The 19,399-nt window shown below is 40.6% G+C and overlaps 1 protein-coding gene across 1 annotated transcript in view; it reads right to left on the bottom strand.

Annotated features, from left to right (window-relative positions):
* man1a1 (mannosidase, alpha, class 1A, member 1) overlaps nt 1-19,399 on the bottom strand; it is a 134,922-nt gene that overhangs the window by 69,798 nt on the left and 45,725 nt on the right. Inside the window, exons 3-4 of the mRNA XM_054618214.1 lie at nt 6,985-7,100; nt 799-879 (exon numbers count right to left, since the gene is read on the bottom strand). Coding sequence (XP_054474189.1) covers nt 799-879; nt 6,985-7,100 — 197 coding nt within the window. The remainder of the gene's footprint in view (nt 1-798; nt 880-6,984; nt 7,101-19,399) is intronic.

The raw sequence follows: 19,399 nt of genomic DNA, 5'->3' as shown, positions 1-19,399 counted from the left end.
TAAGAATTCTTTGGTGGGGTCTTATCACATATTAAGAGTCTGAGCCGTGTAATTAAATGACAGAAAGGAGAGAAGATATCAAGGAAAAGTGGGTTTACCACAAATCTCTGCAATGGCAGAGTGGAACAGGATCTGAGTGTGATACCCTGCTGATGTCATTTTCACAGCTTTTTGTCACTAAGTTGATTCACATATGCACACGCACATAATTCTAGACTGGCGCTATGAGAAAAGTGAGAAGACCCACTGAATCGATCTCTTTTTTGAATATAAAGCAAGCCTGGAGGAATATTTCCACACTCCAGGACAGAGTCTTCCACCACAAGGCCGATGGAGTGCCACCTTTCTTTTCCCTATTACTTCAAAATAAGAAGGCTTTTAAAAGGTGAAAGAATGGCAGCCAACAACCTTTTTGTTTTATCAAAGATCTTGCCAACATTCAAGGACATACTCTCCATTGAGTTTATTGCATAGATTCAAATAGCTGTATCCTTAACCTTTGCGCATCCAACACATAATTCAAGAACCAAGAGGAACAACATTTCAGCGCAGCCATCTTCAAGTACACACAGCGAAAAAAAAACTAATTGGTATGGAACTAAAAGAGAGACAGACCCATACTCAAAAAGATAACGTGTCTTGGCGCTCGCTAATGGGGATACATTAATCTGTACGAGCTATTAAAGGGGATATTATTAAAGATTTTGAGTATATAAAAGCACCCATTCAATCACTCAATCCCCACCATCCGTCATACTCATGACAAAACACTGCAGGAGGCTTCGGTATGTTTCTTACCTCTTTCCCAGACAGGTAGTAGGCGGACAGCAGACCTCCAACGAACCGGATGTTCACCTCAAACACAGACACTTCTGCGTTCTGCAGTGGGGAACAAAGACAAGAGATATGAGAGGAGGAAACACTTACAGAAGTGCTGCTCATGAATACAAAATGCATCCTCCTACAAACTGTGAAACAGGAAAACACAAACTGAGTAATAAATATTCCTGGGCGCTGTTTCACTTCAGGGAGGAATAAATCGAGGTGGGTTCAGACAGATATTTTTGAATTGAAGCAGCAAACATTTGATAGAGATGACATTTAAGTTCTGGTTGGTTTAGAATGAATGAGTGAGTAAGATGAAACAAAGAGTGTTTTGACGAAATGGCTAACAACATCTTAGCATGGGGCAAGGTTTGTGCATTATGCATATTTAGCAGTGGATACCTGCACTTCATGAGTAGTTGCCGAAGTTTTTAATTCTGCATCCTGGGTGTTTTGGTGATTATCACAACATAAAATGGTTTTAAATAATTTGGGTTTAAGGCCACACCACCGACATGGATCAAGAGATGGCAATGTTGGTTGGTCCACACTACGTTCCTGAAACCTCTCTGTTTTAAGTGTTTGGTGGATCGCCATGAAATGTTGCGCAAACATTCATAATCCCCAAATAAGAATTTGTAATCACAGTGGTGACCCCTCGACTCCATACTTGTAAAGGTAATGACATTCCCATGAGCCTCAGCTATACTTTGTATTTAGTGCTAACTAGCAGATGTTAGCAGGCTAAAACAAGCTACACCAAGATGGGGAACACGGTAACATTGTAGTTGCAGGACATCAACATGCTAAATTTGTCCTTGTGAGCATGTTACTGTGCCAAAACACAGCCTCGCAGAGATGCTAGCATGGCTGTAGATAGTGAAAGATAGTCATCGTTGTTATTCTGTTGTTTGGTTGATCAGTAGATTTTTAAAGGATTTATAAAAAATAAAAAAAATGCTGATGAAGTATGAGGCTGCTTGTGGAGCACTCGTATTCCAATCTGTCACAGCGCAGTGAAAGGGGCTTCACGTCCCCTTAAACTTAAAAAACAAAACAAATCCCTGGATACCAAACATTGCCTAAAATGGAAGTGATGAAGTGCGCTGAATCTAAAAATACAATGCCTCTATTTTCTAGACAGTTTTTGGCAGAGGGAAATGGACAAATAATGACAAAAAATGTAAGTTTGTAAAGCCATTTGTCTCAGCAACAGAACAATGAAGCCTCATCTCTCTCTCCCTCCCTCTCTCTCTCTCTGCGTCTTTATGAACAGATTCCTGAGTCAGATGAAGTTTTTGTGCTTGACTGACAGCTCTCATAAGTCACTGCTGACAACCAGAGATAGGACAATAGACTCCGTACTGCGGAAAAACAAATTATATGCCAGACAAAATGTGTCCTGTCACCCCACCCCCTCTCCCCCAAGTCTGTATGGCTGATTGAGTAGTTAGATTGTGCTGCTAATTCTTCTTAATTAAAATGTAATTATTTCCTCCACAACGCGCTGAAATGCAAAAGAACACAATTATTTCTACCTGCTGTCTACGAGCAGTGCAGTTTGAATGAAGAGTGAAACTGAAACATTTCAGCTTCTTTTTTTAACAGTACTTTTGAGCAAACAGTTTGGAGCGGGGTTTTTTTTCCTGCAGCGTCTGCTTTTAGCGACAATCGCTGCTTTAAACTGTTGGACGATGACCCTCTGACTCAGCAGTTGTGTGACGTTATCTCGTTCCTGCAAGAGGGCCTGACGAAAGTTGGCAGGCGAGGAGTCAAGTCTCCTGATGTCGCAACATTAAATCCATTACAGGCCGCACAGGAAACTGACTAAGCACGGCCTTTTCCTAACAGAGAGCTAATTAAGGGCTACAGCGGGATGAATCGATGAGATAATCGCCAGAGGAGAGCTCTTTTGATGAATGTGTATCTTATGATCTTCATTTTGAGGGAATGGCTTCTTGTGAAGTGCCAGTGGACAACCTATACTTGCTGATTTTAGAGAATAAAAAATGTCAAAAAAAAGCAGCCTACATCTATATTTTTTCAATACAGAAAATTCACGAGTTTCCCTTTTCCAAACCCCGCTCTTTATACCTTTGGATCGTAAGTTGTGTTTCAGAGCGCTTGAGTTATGGCAGAGGGAGTCTCTAGAGTGCTATAAACCTTGTACTCTTGCTCTTTCCCTTTATATAGATTTAAAGGTGTTGCTTAGCTGCTTGTGTAGAAATAAATGGCAGCGTGACCTGTGTGGCTCCCGCAGTGGGACTCTGAGTGAGGTGTCGGAGCTGCAATCATATTTTGTCAGGTTTCGAGATGAAGGGAAAACAGTATTTCAGTCATCGCCCATAGAAGAGCAGAGAGTAATGCAGAAGTCATGCTAGCTACTGTTTTGATAGTTCAATAGGAGTGTGCAGATTAACTGATAGGCATCAGAAAACCAATGCAGTAAGAGATTCTGTAACATCAATGGCTTCTGTCAGCACACAGATAGTGACTCTACTGTTGGCAGCTAATGCAAGTTCTAAACAACCACAACTCCACCTAGTTACTGAAGTCATACAAATTCATCAATACCGTTTTTGTATCAGATCTAAATATACATTCTGCATAATAAACCATTTATTCTTTGATCATCAAAAATGAAGCTGCAATGTGCAGAAACTTTGCAAGTATGTTGGAAAACTAAATGCTGCTACAGTTCAAGAAAGTCTGTTTTAAAAAATATATTGCATGTTGCATATAGCTGGCTACATTTCTCATTAAGGAACTGGAGGAGCTCAAAAGGTGCAGGATCAATTAAATGAAATTCACAAATGAATCGTAGAAGATATTTTTGTACCTTAATGGGTTGCACAATTTACTTTTTGGCAAGCAGCTCTTTTTTTTTTTCTCTCCTGAGATCATCTTTAATTCCTGTGTGAACTAATCAGTATGTGGTGCGCAGGTTTGTTTTGCATTACGAATGTACAAACCATTTGTCTTTACCCGACAGTTCCACAGGAGAAACTGTTCACACAGCAGTTATGAACAGCATAAAAAGTTTGGCGGAACCATTTGTTCCACAGGCTACTGCTGTCATTATACCGCATGTTTGTGTTTGTGTGTTCTGACAATTCAACGTCATCAGAACGTGTGCAATTTTGCTTAGGGACAGTTGTATTGACACAGACAAGTTGCATAAAGACATCAAGTAAATCTGTATTCTCTCCTTTCTCCATCTGTTACTCTGTGTCTTCTGGCAGAGTGTCCAGAGACAAACACTGCTGGCAACTGTCACCATTTCAGTATTCATAAGTTTCAAACAATTCCCCTTGTCGGTTGAAAAAAACCTTGGTCTTTTTTGTCTTTCTTTTCTGCGTCTCCAAATCACTTGAAAGGCTCCCTTTAACCTCTGCCGCAATGGCAGCATTTTCAACTTTTAAATCTTCTCTGAATGTTTTAAGACTTACTTTCCTGGATCATTTCGCTCGACTCGCAAAAGTTTATAGTTCTTCATAAGACTTAAATTGTGAGATACAATCTTTTTTTGGTTTGAAATCTTTCAAACCTCCCAAGTGAGTGAGGCGTAATGTCTTACTGATTCTTAAGTAACATAAAAAAAAAATCTCGATTTAAATCATCCCTTCCCAAGGTGGTTTCACAATATCTGCCGGGCCATTAAAAAAAACACTTATCCTAAAGCATATGCAGAAAGTGTGGATCATCAAAGGTAGCTTTACAGCTCAGCATTTTGCTACTGCGGCAGATGAGCGGAGCAGATAAGAAAACAATGGGCCTCCTGCTGTGATAATGCTGTTTGAGTGACAGGAAGACTGCTGGTAAGTACTGTAAATAAGGTAGAAATATGCACAGGGGAACTGCTGTGGTGCTGGAAATTCAGGTGTGGCAAGTCTCTACATGTATATGAGCTGAAACAACCACTGTTTTGCATACAGTACAGTAAGGAGGATTAAAAGGGTACAGACTAGTATGTAACAATTTAAATGTATTAATTGCTTTGTAGTGCCAATGTGTGAACGGAATGTAACGTAAAGGACTTGGGACTGATTTTTCGGTGAAACCAGAATCCCAGGGATCATCTGGCTAGTTTGCCGTTTGCAGATTATTTCATCAGCTACGTTACAAAGCTCTATTACAAATAATGGGTTAACCTTAGCTTCGTTGCTTGCTAACGTTATGGCAGGCAAAATTCTATTCTAAATCATTGGCTAGGTGAGTTCTGAAAATTCCATAGAGTGGCTTTTAAGCTGATCTGAAGGTGTATTCGACTACCGTACTTGATATTTAATTACATGAACTGGAGGCACAAGCAGGCAGCTGTTTTGCCCTCATTGTTCTCCTGTTCTCTGTGAAGTTTGCTAGAAGTGATAAAATGCTGCTGGTGTTTTTTATGTGGAGGGAGCAGTGCACCAACGTTCAAAAAATTGCTTTTTAAATGCTACATTAATTATAAGCCACCGGTCATATTGTAAATTGGAGGCAATTTGTCCTTGTCTGCTGTTATTAGTTTGACACGCAGTTAACATATCAATCATAACGTTGTTTTAATGAAAACTCAACTCCTGGAATTTGCTCCTGGTGTTCTTCAAAACTGTTTTGGATGGAGGTACAAGCACTGGAATAAGAAAAAAAACATCCTATTTGTAGGATTTATAAAAAAATTTTTACCATAGTATCTTAAGATGAATCGAGGGTCCTTTTTTGTATGTTTTCGTGTGTGTGTGTCAATTGATTTTGCCAAAATCCCAACCATCAGCCAGTCAATAGAGACTCAGTCATGATACAATTAAAGATATGTGAGCTACAGTGGTAATTCAGGAGGTCTTTGATAGAGTGCAACTTCAACTCAGTGTTGTTCACATTTTCTCAGATATTGCTGTTCATCAGTCATCATCCTTGACCACGTGATTTTCCCACCATGTCTTGAATGCATCAAACAGTTTGGCGTAAATCCCAAATTTAGATCACCACCTGTCGGCTGAGTCTGTGCCAAATCCGTTTGTAACATTTTGACATTTACCGCTTGACGCTACTTTCCAGACCAAGTCTGAATATCATGTTTGAGGTTTTAATTGGACTTTTTGAAGACTTTGTAGTCATCAAGTGTATGATCTTATTTATTTATTTTGTCTTATAATAAGCCACGATCAACTGGATGAAAAAGGCCTTGATGTTGCCACACTCTGGCATCCCCCTTTCCAAGCTGAGACATTGATATGTGAGTGTGTTACACAAACCCAAGTTGAAAGCAGCATTTGAAAATGATTTAGCACATTTTAAACAAGAATAAAAAATAAACATAAGAAAAATGTTATATATAAATTGTATTTGATCCAGAGAGCAAACACTTCCTAGATGATTCGCTAACTAATGCTCATAAGGAATTATAAACACATGATGATTAGTTTAATGAAGACGTAATATAATGAGCATAATAAGCTCAAAATTGCTAGGCGTTTCATGTGATAACTTTTCCTTAATGATTGCCGTCATTCTGACGCCGGGATGATTACATTGTAAGAAACAATTACCCAGGCCTCTAATGGGCTCTGCTGCTAATGGATCACAATGCACCTTGTGTGTTATCAACGTTATTGAAACCATTGTTCAGAGATGTTTTAATCAAAACAGTTTTCTGTCACTTTGACTCCACCAAAAAATATGTAAATATACGTTTTAATATCTTGAGACAATGCACGTTACCCCAGGAATCACAGAAGTGTGTGTGTGGACAGGGAAGGAGAATACTGACTTCGATTGGGCCTCCACAACGTTATCAATATAACCCAGAGGGGCTTAGAGCCAAAAACCTGTCTAATGGATCCATACAGAACTCTATTAATGCTTACTACTTTAATGCAACACACACACACACACACACACACACACACACACACACACACACACACACACACACACACACACACACACACACACACACACACACACACACACACACACACACACACACACACACACACACACACACTGGATGGATAATTGGGAGAGATATCAAACTCGGCCTGTGTTCGATATCCTCTTGCTTCCTTTCTTTCTTTCTCTCATGTTTTCTGGTTTAATTATTCAACCTTTTTTAATTTAACGCCATGAAAATGCCAGTATGGATTGCATAGCCTTTACACAAACACACTCTCTTACCACATTAAAGTCGAGGTTCTTCTCTACCCAGTCAGTAGCAGCATCAAACTCTTCAAACATCTCCATGATGTAGAGGGTATCCAGAGCGTCCACTATTGTCGCTCCCTTTATACTGCCTGTAAGAGAAACAGATAGAAAGGTTAGAAATAGATGACTCAATACACATTGTTTTGTCTTTTGAGTGTTTTTCATGTCATCAGTTTGCTAAAACAATGAGAAATGCTGGAGTGGGAGCTTTAAAAAAAAAAAACCAATACTTCAAATTTAACTCCAAACAAGCATAACCCCAATGAAGTTCCTTCAAATGTTAAAAACTTGTTAGGCGGCGTACCACTCCTTTTATGATTCTGAATGACAACAGGTGTCTGCGGCAGTCCCGCTGAGAAAAGCGGTGAACAAACAGCAGAAGTTAAAGAGTTATGTTTGGAGGTTGAATAAATTATTTGGCTCGACAGATGGTGAGATGCAGCGATTATCGGCACTGATGAAACGTCGGGAGTATTGCTCATCTCTAGCGATTAGCCTCACAGCAGGAGGGAGGACACACAAAATATCGTTCCAGCGCCGTCATTACCCAAAAACCCTTTTCACGAATCCGACACAACCCCAACGCCTCGCCTATGGTTGTGCCACGGAGCTCAATGAATCATTAAGCATGCAGCGTTGAGCCCTCAGCAAAGCTTTTAGTCTGAACATATAAACACAAGACCTCAACTGTCGAAGCTCTCTGACCACTTATAGGCGTAAAAGAAAAGGCAACAAATTTGAAATGGAAGATGTGGAAATGAAGATAGATGAACAAGACGAGGAGTAAAACATTAATACATCAGCGTAGGTAGGGAGACCCTACCCAGAGAAGGGCAGGGAGTAGAGGTGGAAAGAAAAACAGGAGGAATGAAACTGAAATAGGGATAAGGATAGAAAAAAGAAGTCCCCCGTCAGACAAGACAGAGTTTGTGTACGGAGGAGTCAAGGTGACAACCGGGACGCTGCAGGTTTTGTTATTGTGTAAATCTGTGAGTTTATTTCCTTCTGTAAGAAGTGGGAAGATGTAAAGGCAGCTAAAAGCTTTCCATTACACACAATGCTGAATCATCAGCTGTAGGCAGAGGGCCCCTGTTGTCCATCAGAAGTAACAATATTAGAAAAAAGAAAAAAGAAAATATTATTTCTTTAGAATATCACCACTGTGGGGAAATGACAATAGAGTCTCGGCTGGCTCTCTCCAAAGCTCAAGCCAGAAATAAAGGCACTTTTAGGGTGTTGCTGAGTGTATTTCCTTACTACGGACAGAGCCAGGCAAGCTGTTCCCTCTGCTTCCAGTCTCCATGCTATGCTAGGCTATGCTAATCTAATCTAATGGCCTCCTGGCTCCTGCACCATACTGAACTCACAGACATGAGAGTGGCATCGATCTTGGTATCAGTCTTATGCTTTTAGAAGAAGAGGAAAGTAAGAATGACATGATGATAGGAAGAAAGTAACGGGAGAATCCCACATCCCCCAAAAAAACCACGATAAAATGTGGCGTTAGAATTCTACAAGAAATGTGTAAATCGGTCAGAAATAGAGCAAACATAAAGCAATGTGAATGTTTTGCCGGGCCTCGAGCCTTGTGTGTAGATAGAGAGGGCGTGTGAGTGGAGGTGTCAGCAGATCCTGTTTTCCATCCATCTCACATTTACACTCCGTTGAAGCCCCCAGAGCGACGGCGGGACGACAACGCACTTTCCTCCAGTCCATTGTCTTGTCACTGTGCTTCCTTTCCCCTCACTGCTCATCCTGTATCCGAGTGTGTGTGTGTGTGTGTGTGTGTGTGTGTGTGTGTGTGTGTGTGTGTGTGTGTGTGTGTGTGATGTGAGAGGTACAGATGGTCAAAGACTGACCAGAATACTAATACTAAATAGAAAAAAATGTAAGAGCAGAAAGGAAAAATTTGGGGAAAGTTTCTTGACATTTGTCCTTCTGTAAAGGATATACATGTTTTTATGAAATATGTCTTTACAGTTTTTTTTATTATTTTATATATATTAAATATGGATTATACATACAGTAGGTTTTAGAAAGATTATTATTTCTCTCTATATAATGTAACTGGACAAATGTATCTATATTGTGAGATAATGTGGTTCACAGTTTGTTGGAGTCCAATTCATCCCAAATCTGCTACAGTTTGACATCCTTAAAACCTTTATATTCTTCGAAAATGAAATATTTATTTTATTTTCTGTTTAAACCTCATGAGTGAATCGATTTAATGTGATTAACATGAGTAACATGACAATGGCTCACAAAAGAATACGTGAAAAGTGTTATAATAATAATAATAATCTCCGCCAGAGAATTATGCGATCGCTCACATGTGTGCGTTTGTCCCTACGTGTGGTGGTGAGTGACTGGGTGAGCGTGCATCTCTGTGTCTGTCAACGGCTTATCTCACATTCTGCTGCAGCAAATTTCACAATACTTTGGGTGAGCAATTATGGCTGCATGTTCAAGGGGCCTGTCATGGTTCCGGTGACGCACCTTTTGTAATGCCTGTTTTAGACTGCTATTTACTGCCTGCTTACTCCTCACTCCTTATGTTTGATACTCTTTCAGTCTAGATGTGGGGGTTAGACAAGTGAGGGTTCTTTTCATTCAATCAAACATTACTGGATTGGTCGTTGCAGACACACTTGAGTGTACTGAGTGAGCACTGATCACAGAGAATAAAAATGATCTCTGACTTTTGTTAGACAGCCATGAAGGACCAAGAAATCTGCTAAAATACGCTTGTTATCAGATCTGGGATTTGTGTCAGGGTCCAGATGGGAGGACTATAAAAACTGAGACGGGATCGAGCTGAGGTCTGTGAGGTTGTGAGAGCAAAGTCCAAAGATATCGGTGGTGCGATGCTGCCGAGGAGCTTGTTTCTGTTTGCGACTGAGAGCATGGTGAGGCAGCAGATGGCTCAGCAGAGGGCAGCGTCTATGATGCTGCTGTAAAGCACGAGTGGTAGCGGAGGAGGAGAGAGTCTCGGATGCTTCTATGAAGACTGAGCAGTGGGGGGCAGTCCTTATGATATTTGCTGTAGGTGGTAGGCTTGTCGCAGCGGGAGAATTCTTACATATGTAGTGAGTCTTCCAGAATACCATAAACCACAATGTGATTCCCACAGCAACAGGCTTCTTCTGCTTGTACATCCTCGGAAAAAAAGAGATGGAAGTCGCCTTCTCCGATTTTAATATTTTCTCCCTGCTTTGTTTCCTTATGTAGCAGTGTAAGTGCATCGTATGAAGAAATCCATTTTTTTTTATCATTTTTAATGCAAAACATTTTTTAATTCTCATTTATTATTATTTATTTATTTTCTATTATTTATTTATTTTTATTTTGTGCATATGTTTTTGTCTTTGTCATGTCCTCAAACATGGTGCATGTCAGAGGTGAATTTGGTTCTTCAGAGGTGCATTATTGGACAAAAGTTAACAAAGTTTGTTTGCTTGTGTGTTACCCGTCCTTTTTCCGACATCACCAATAAAGCAGAACACGGGACAAAAAGATGGGAGGATGAACGGCTGGCGTCCTCGGAAGACAAGAAGAATTATTATTGTTCTGTTCGCAGGCAGACAATAAGGATGGATGGGAGAGGGGTGGCAGGAAAAAATTGGGAGACTGAAGGTCCAAAAGTCATTAACGAAAACAGAAGTCCCTCCATTGCTGTGTGCCTTCAAACACAATCCATTTCCTTGTTGCTCTTCCTACATTCAGCTGTCTTCTAACGAGACGTCCATCAGTTTCTCCTGATTCAGTTTTCTCTTTTCAGAACAATTCTATCCTTCCTCTCTCCTGCTGCCCATCTTCATCTCCCTCTTCCCTTGCCAACCTCATCCACTAAGCTTTTTTTTCTTTCCTTCCTCCCCCAGTTCCTACCTCTAACATAAAATGAGTGAAGGGGAGAGTGATGGATGAATTAAAGCAGAAAGCAAAGCGCCACACCCTGCATGCCTCATTCATCACGGACATTGGCAGATGTCCTTAACACACACACACACACACACACACACACACACACACACACACACACACACACACACACACACAGAGAAAGACAAAGACACACACTCCTGCCTGTCATTTCCTATAGTATGTCATGTACAAAGTGCTATTCTACTGCATGTCGGTGCTAAATACACGAGTATGAGCTGGTTTAACTACAAGTGTGGATGACTGGTCAATAGTGACATTCATTTACTGCACCGCTTCCAACGATGCAATGTGTTTGTGTGTGTTTGTGTGTGTGTGTGTGTGTGTGTGTGTGTGTGTGTGTGTGTGTGTGTGTGTGTGTGTGTGTGTGTGTGTGTGTATTTGTGTCAGTCAGAGGAGTGATGCATTGTTTGGTTGTTCAGAACAAAATAACCTTCACTTCAGGCAATCAGGCGGCAAAGACAGAGCTGTAATCTGTGATGCTGTGATGCGGGAGTGATTGAGAGCGACTGACAATGGGATGTTGCTTTTTGTCTTACAAACACACACACAAACACGCACACTCATACCACCACTGATCGTGTTGACAGGGGTCAAAATGCAATCATGAGCTCTGCTCATTCAGTCGAGTATACGTTACATTTTAAATTGGTGAACAGCAGGCGTAATAACAGTTTAACTGTGCGCGGTCCTGTGAGGGATTAAGCAATAAATCCACATTGATCCCTTCTTAAACGGTAGAGTACAGTATGGCATATTTTGAAGGAAGCGTTTATGTGTTTAAATGTGTTTTTAGTACATTTAAATGTATTGTGTTGTTTAGTTCACCCTGCATCCATGCTACCGTTCTCATCTTCACATTTGTTCATACTCTTATATCAGCCGTAGTTTACTGATAGCTTGAAGCCACACTGGCGATGTGTTAACGTCGTGACGCTAACTAGATTAAAGTAATCAACCTGGGAAATGACTTTACTCGCTAACATCTGGCTAGCGCGGATCGACTGCTTGTGGCCGATCATGCCGTGGCTTGGCGGAAGTCTTTTCCCTTCTGTAAAGTAAAGTATCACCTATGAAAGATCAACATTAAGTCCTAATACCACAGGAAGAACAACACAGTAATGCATCCGGCAAACATACAATACCTACAAGACAGAAAAGATAGAAAAATACAGAACAGTTTAACCGAATAGCTTAATTCAACGGTTACTTAGACTTCTGCATTAGCAATACATTAGCTAGTCTAGTGGCTAGCTTTGTTAGTAGTAAGGGACTCATAGAAAAAATAAATTGTTCTGAATCCCAAATCAACAACCACAGTGGTCTTAAAAGGAGCGCCTACGGATAACACTTTACTTGAAGTTCATGACAATAAATTATTTTTAAAAGCATAAATCCTTCTCAATTAAACCAAATCAATAGGATATTGCATGAATACATTCGATAGCCCCATAAAGTCCTGAATTTCCCTCTTTAGATCACCCTCCAAGTATAACAATTATCACTCAATGTGCTTATGTTAAGCTTTTCTTCGATCACACTAAAACTGTCTAGAATTGAATATTTTAACTAGGTGAGGTAATATAATGTCTAGATGTGCAGGATGGGTTTCTTTGCTTTGGGAACATGAACTGTAGAGAACAGCAAATGTCATGTGGATTTTCATCATGCGCTCGACGCGAACACAAAGCGTGACCTGAACAGTCGGCTGAGCCCTGTAGCTCTGGGTCACACCGCCACACATCTCCCTTTCACTCTTATTCGGCGCTCGCAGCTCCGCACGATTCAAACCTGAGCACAGAGCCGTGGATTACGACACAGCAGGCGAGTGAAGGAAGCGGAGCCGCTCTCCCAAAACAAATTCAGCCCCGCAACTGTAGGTCACGCGAAAGATGCGAATCAATGTGTGGCGCCCTTTGGCCCCGAAGCTTTCTGCTACCCTCGGCCGGGCAGAATCGCACTTTCAATTGCGATCTGAAACCAGTGAGCATTTATTGTGTGTGACTGAGCGACGAATTCACCAGCCTTAGTCCTTTTTCCCTACTCCGTTTTGATCAACAAGTCCCAAGCTTTAATCATCTTTAAGTAAAGACCTGTTGAAAACGTGTACAGCTACAGTAGCTCCTTGGACCGGCACCTAGTTATGCCACTACAGGCCTTTTTATGATACATAGAGCTCCTTTTTCCTCTTTCCTTCTCTTCATCTGTACACAGTCATGTGTTTTCGTGGATCAGGGGGTTACACCTGGATCACGGTAGCGCCGGTTGCCATGGCTCTGCTTAACACCCACGGCTACAATCATCATTACCAGTCATATTACTAATACTGCCTCTATTACTGCTATTATCATTCTATTATATCCACTATTGCTATTCATATTAATGTAAGTAGTCAGATATCATTTCTGCAATTATTGCTATTACTATTATCATTCTGTTGAATCCACTTTTGCTATTATTATTGATATTAGTTCTATTTTCATTTTTATAGCTGTTTTCTTGCCACTGGGGAATTGTTATGTCCCTACAACGGTCTAGACCAGCTCTATACGAAAGAAATGTCACTGATTGACAGGTCAGGGGAGTCCTCTCAAAACACAATATTCATGGACCGGCTGAAAATATATACAACCTGTTGACCTCGTTATGGTCAAACGCCCTAAACTTTATGAGACATCCTTCAGTCCTACAAGAAAACATTACCTCTTTCCAGCTTTACGGTGAGGTGAATTCATATTGGCACTGCACACTGACTCAGCAGCTTTCGCTTAAAACTGGCAGCCTCAGCCATCAAAAGACTGACAGCAGTCAAAGAGTCACTGATATTTAAGGAAGAAAAAGAAATTGCAGTTCTCTTCAACCTTAAAGAAAAAGAAAATCCCTTCTTGAAGTTTCTCCTCAGCTCACTGCCTTTCTCGGCCCAGAAACGTCCTCGAGACAGAAAAGGGTCCCCGATGTGTCCCGTATCGTAACGCTAACTCAATGCAAACTCCAGGGTTTAATCCTTAATCCTGCAATTTGATCCCGATCTCAACACCCCTCAGCCCAGCTGGTGATCCCATTTAGCCCCAACTACCGCCTCAGCGTTGGGTCTACACTGTATTTTTTGAGAGGTCGCGGAGGGGAGGTGAGGAAAAAAAAAAGTGATGGCTAAGCCTTTTTCGGCTAATCGTGTTATCGTAGGCAGAAAGCATGCGCACGCACGAACACACACAGACACAATCCCAAAGTGTATTAACCTATTGGCTCCTGCTGCCGGATACTCGGGCGTCAACACTTTTTCGTCAAGGTTACAGTGAAAGGCATTACCACGCTTCACAAATGTTATGGTGGTACAGGTATAAAAAATTAAAAAAAAAAAGAGGGATTTATGCGAAGCTGTGATAAAAAACACCAAACGCAAACTAGAAAGAGGCGCTGCAGGTATGAAATTCTCAATCCGCATCCCTCGTTTTTTGGTTTTGCCGCCTCGTTTAGTCAGGCGTGGGAACTTTTCCAGGGACTTCGAGGTGCGTGAACGAGCGCGTTTGTGTCTATGAGAGTGTGTTTAGGTGTGCGTTCGTCATCAGGGAGATGGCCGGTGCTGCTGCAGTGTGTTGTTCTCCGCCTTGGAGGGCGGAAATTCAAAGCCCTGGTGAGAGGGATTGTTGTTCGGTGTCTATGAGTGGCTCTGATTAATTAATGTGGATGCTATCTCAAGGCTGGCTCTATAACAAAAGGCTCGGGAGATCTGAGGGTGTACAACGCAGAGTTGCAAGGTGTGAGTGTGTGTGTGTGTGTGTGTGTGTGTGTGTGTGTGTGTGTGTGTGTGTGTGTGTGTGTGTGTGTGTGTGTGTGTGTGTGTGTGTGTGTGTTCATGTGATGGATTCCCCCGTTTCGGCTGCTGCAGTGCTTCCCCTGCCTGCGTCCCACCCACCTCTCAGCAGAGCGTGATTTACATCGCATCAGACACAACCAAATGCAACCTCCATCCCCCTCCTCACACACTCACAAGCTACACAAAAAAACCCCAGAGGGTAGGCCAGAGCAGAATTACTCCATCCATTTCAATTACAGAGATTGAGTATCTGTACACACACACACACACACACACACACACACACACACACACACACACACACACACACACACACACACACACACACACACACACACACACACAGACACACACACACACACACACACACACACACACACACACACACACACACACACACAATGCTGTGTGGGAGCTGAGGCTGCAGCCCAGGACTCAATGTCAAATTACATAACCCACTAAATGACTTGTCTGAAAATAGAGACACACCAAAAACATTTGCCTTCTTGACTGGTGGACGATAACAATATTTCAGCTCGGCTATAGAGGGCTGCAGGAAGGAGTTCTGACACCCTGTGATGAAACAGAATTGTTTGCACGTCCAGTTCCCGCGTCTGGAGTCAAAGGGTTTTTGATTTGATGGCATGAAAAAAAGGGTCTGTTGCATGTCTAATAAAGGGTGGTTGCTAACAAGTGTCTTAATGCAACTACTAGACGTCATCACACTGAACACAAGCCGGCCTTTAGCTTAGTGGTGGGGACGTGTAGTCATGTGAGCGTGTTGTAGTTTGTTTATAGTCTAACGTTAGCTTTTTACCTCTGGTGGTTGCATTTGTGCATCAAAAATCATAAAAGTGGTGTCACTTGTAACGATTATCTCGCTGAACAAAATGTAAAAGTTTCATAAACGTTTGTTTGCCATAGAGCTTTTTTTTTCCAGCATTAATCTAAAATCCAAAGGAAAAATCCCATTGGCTTTTCCCATTGCTTTTGGGTTGGCCTAATAAAAAAGGTGATCAATGCAGCACTCTATGGTGACAAGGCAAGATTTCTGAAGCTGGAAGGATACAGGAAACTTACTCAAATATGGTATGACACATACATGGGGGTGTGAAAAAGACCTAACACTGCATTTGGCTCTGATTGGCAGGCCGGACGATAGTGCTTCAAACACCTCATTCACCATTCAGCAAGACACACTGAGCCAGGTGAAAACTGTTTCGTGACTGGTTGTCTGCTGTGTGTTTTCAGTTTACCTCACAGAAGTGATTCATTTTCGTTATATATCTTGAGGATTGTGTCTTTACTCAACATGACTCACAAAGTCCTCCAGCTGAAGTGAATGCCATTAAAAGGACATGAACTAAACAGAGATCACGTAACTCCATTTCTTTTCAACTCTTGCCTTTTTCTTTTTTTTTTCTTTTTTTGAATGGAGCGGCCACCTTCTGACGTCTTGGACCTTTTAAGGACTCTACATTCTTCCTACCTAAAGCTGTTAGCCAGGCTGAAGCACAATAAGGATATGAAATCGCTGTAAATGTTGCAGAATGTGAGACAGCCTCCGTCTTATTTTAGAAGTTTAAATCAGCCGTGTAAAACAGAAACTATGTATATTTTATTTTTATAAAGCTCATAGATAAGAAATGACGCCAGAAGCTCTGCAAATCTGTTTTTCCCCTCATTCTCTCTAAATTAGACATTTCTTTAAGCTACAACCCCTCTCTCCGCTCTCAACCCTTAAAACTCCTTGTTCACCCCCAAAAGAGAGGATATGCCAAAAAGTTAATAAGTTTGGTTTTCAGTTATATTTGTAGAAGTGGTGCACTCATTTCTGTAAACAAAGTCCAAATAAGCCAACAGTAAAACTGCTGGGAGACACTTAATGGTGTAATAAGTAATGGCTTTATACACCATGGTTAAACAGACATCTGTGCTGGATAACCCAAATCAGTTTCTGGTGAAAAGCGTGGCCAAGCCAGAGTCCTGCTCAATCTCACTCAACACTCTCAGAAAAAGTAGATAACTACTGTTTGGAGGACATTAGCGCCTGTCGCTGGAGCTTTAATACAATAGTAATGACAGTGAAAAGTGATAACTAATGAAAAGATGAAGACATAAAGGCTGAAGTACAGCAGCTCTTTGCTGCGGTACTCTTTGAAGGTCAAGTGTGAATGTAAAAGGGGGAGGCCTCTGTCCTTCTTTGATTCTGAATGGGTATTTCTACTGTCACTCTACTAAAGTGATGCGAGGAGCTGCAGCATCCCTGTGGGGGACAGGGAGGAGAAAAAGCCATTGAGAGCTCTGGCATGGAGGGAAGGCCACGGGAGACAGGAGGGGAATAACAACATAAAGAAAAAGAGGTCATCGTCACAAAAACCTGGCAGCATCTGTGGCAAAGGCTGCCATTCATCCAACGGCCTTCTGAAGCACTGCGGGCGCGGCCTGAGCAGATAGTCTGTGTGTGTCCCAGGAGATGCACTCGACTTTCACTTCCACACACTGCCTGCAGCTAAAGATCCATCCAACTGCCCGGCGAATAACCACAGTCTTTTGAAAGTGTGTAGTCCTGTGTGTGTATATATACATATATATATATATATATATATATATACATATATATACATATATATGTATATATATATACATATATATGTATATATATACACATACATATATATGTATATATATACACATACATATATATGTATATATATACACATATATATATATATATATACACACACAGGACTACACACTTTCAAAATACTGTGGTTATATATACATACAGTTATATGGATCTTTATATATATATATATGGATATATGTATATATGTATATATATATATATATGCATATATATATATATATATATATATATATATATATATATATATATATATATATATGTATACATATATATATACATATATATGTATACATGTATATACATATATACATATATATATACATATATATATATATATATATACATATATATATACATATATATATATATATATATATATATATATGTATACATATATATATATATATATATACATACATACATACATACATACATACATACATACATATACATACATACATACATACATACATATATATATATATATATATATATATATATATATAATCATGCTTTCACTTTCTGAATCAATTTCATTATAATAATAAACACTTATAAAGTGCCTCATACCTTTCTGATTTATTGCGTCTTCCACTAGTAGTGAAGAAAAACAAAACATGACAGGATTTGGGCAGCAGCTGGCTTGAAGTTTTCCACAGTGAAGAACAGAACACCCGTAAGTTATCTGGGACTGTCCAAAACCATGCTTAAACTGTTCAACAAGTCTAGTACTGCATTTGTTGTTTTACTATCTTGCTAACTAGCCACCCAAACATGTACAGAACATGCACTAAAATCCTACGGTTGCAGTGTTTTTTTTTTTAATCATGTTATATAGCCTCTAGAAATATTTTCTGTATAAGTCAGTATGTGTCATATTTTTTGGGCTTCACTTCTTAAAGTTATGTGCAGAACTAAAAAAAAAAAAAAAAAAAAAAATGCTACCAAGAAAAGTCGATTTGTTTGAATCAATGTTGTTTTTTTCAGCGTAGTCAGATTTCGAGGTGTCTCCTGAGTTTTCCTCTAAAAAAGTCCACAGCTTAGACCAAGAAAACAGATGGCATCATGGCACAGACAAACACACAGACACACACACACAAACAAATAATGTTCTCTCATAGCCCAATCCAGGTCACAAACTGACTGGATGAAAACGACCTTAAAAATTCTGCCTTTTCCCCTTTGCCTGCAACAGGAGACATCAGTAGTGACCTTTAATGTGCTGCGGCTCAGTCAAGTATGTTTATTCCCGACAGAAAATACACACACACACACACACACACACACACACACACACACACACACACACACACACACACACACACACACACACACACACACACACACACACACACACACACACACACACACACACACACACACACACACACACACACACACACACACACACACACACACACACACACACACACACACACACACAGTTTTTTTGGTTGGTTGAACACATGAGTGCCTCCCCGTGCGGGCCCTCAGCTAGAACGGGAGGAGAGGAGAACTTATGTTTCAACCTTTAGCTTGTTTGGCTGCTGAGGAGCACAAGCAGCGTTCTGCCAAAGTATCAATTAAAGAGAGGACGAGCGAGGAAACCACACAGACGGGAAACACCAGGGGAGGTGATGCTGCAGCAGCGAATGTGCACTCCGAAATGTATTGATTTTTCCTTTTTGGAGCCGACAAGAGACTATATACGGAGCACATTATGCTCCTATACCACTTAAAATGATTTCCTCTAGTGTCACAACAACATACAGTATATGGCTCTGTTATGACTCATGGGCGTAGCTGCCAATGAGGACATTGAAATCATGTCCTTGGTAATATATCTGGATGTTTAATGGCATAAAGAGGATTCACACATATTAGAGATTCAGTTATTATTTTAGTCTAAATATCTTAAAATGTGAGTGATTTTAGAGATTTCCAATATCATTTTTTCCTTCCGGATATCTGATCTAGTG

The sequence above is a fragment of the Anoplopoma fimbria genome, chromosome 18 (assembly GCF_027596085.1).
Source record: "Anoplopoma fimbria isolate UVic2021 breed Golden Eagle Sablefish chromosome 18, Afim_UVic_2022, whole genome shotgun sequence".
NCBI lineage: Eukaryota > Metazoa > Chordata > Actinopteri > Perciformes > Anoplopomatidae > Anoplopoma > Anoplopoma fimbria.
The sequence above is the reverse complement of the archived record's forward strand: the minus strand, read 5'-3'. Positions and strand labels throughout refer to the sequence as shown.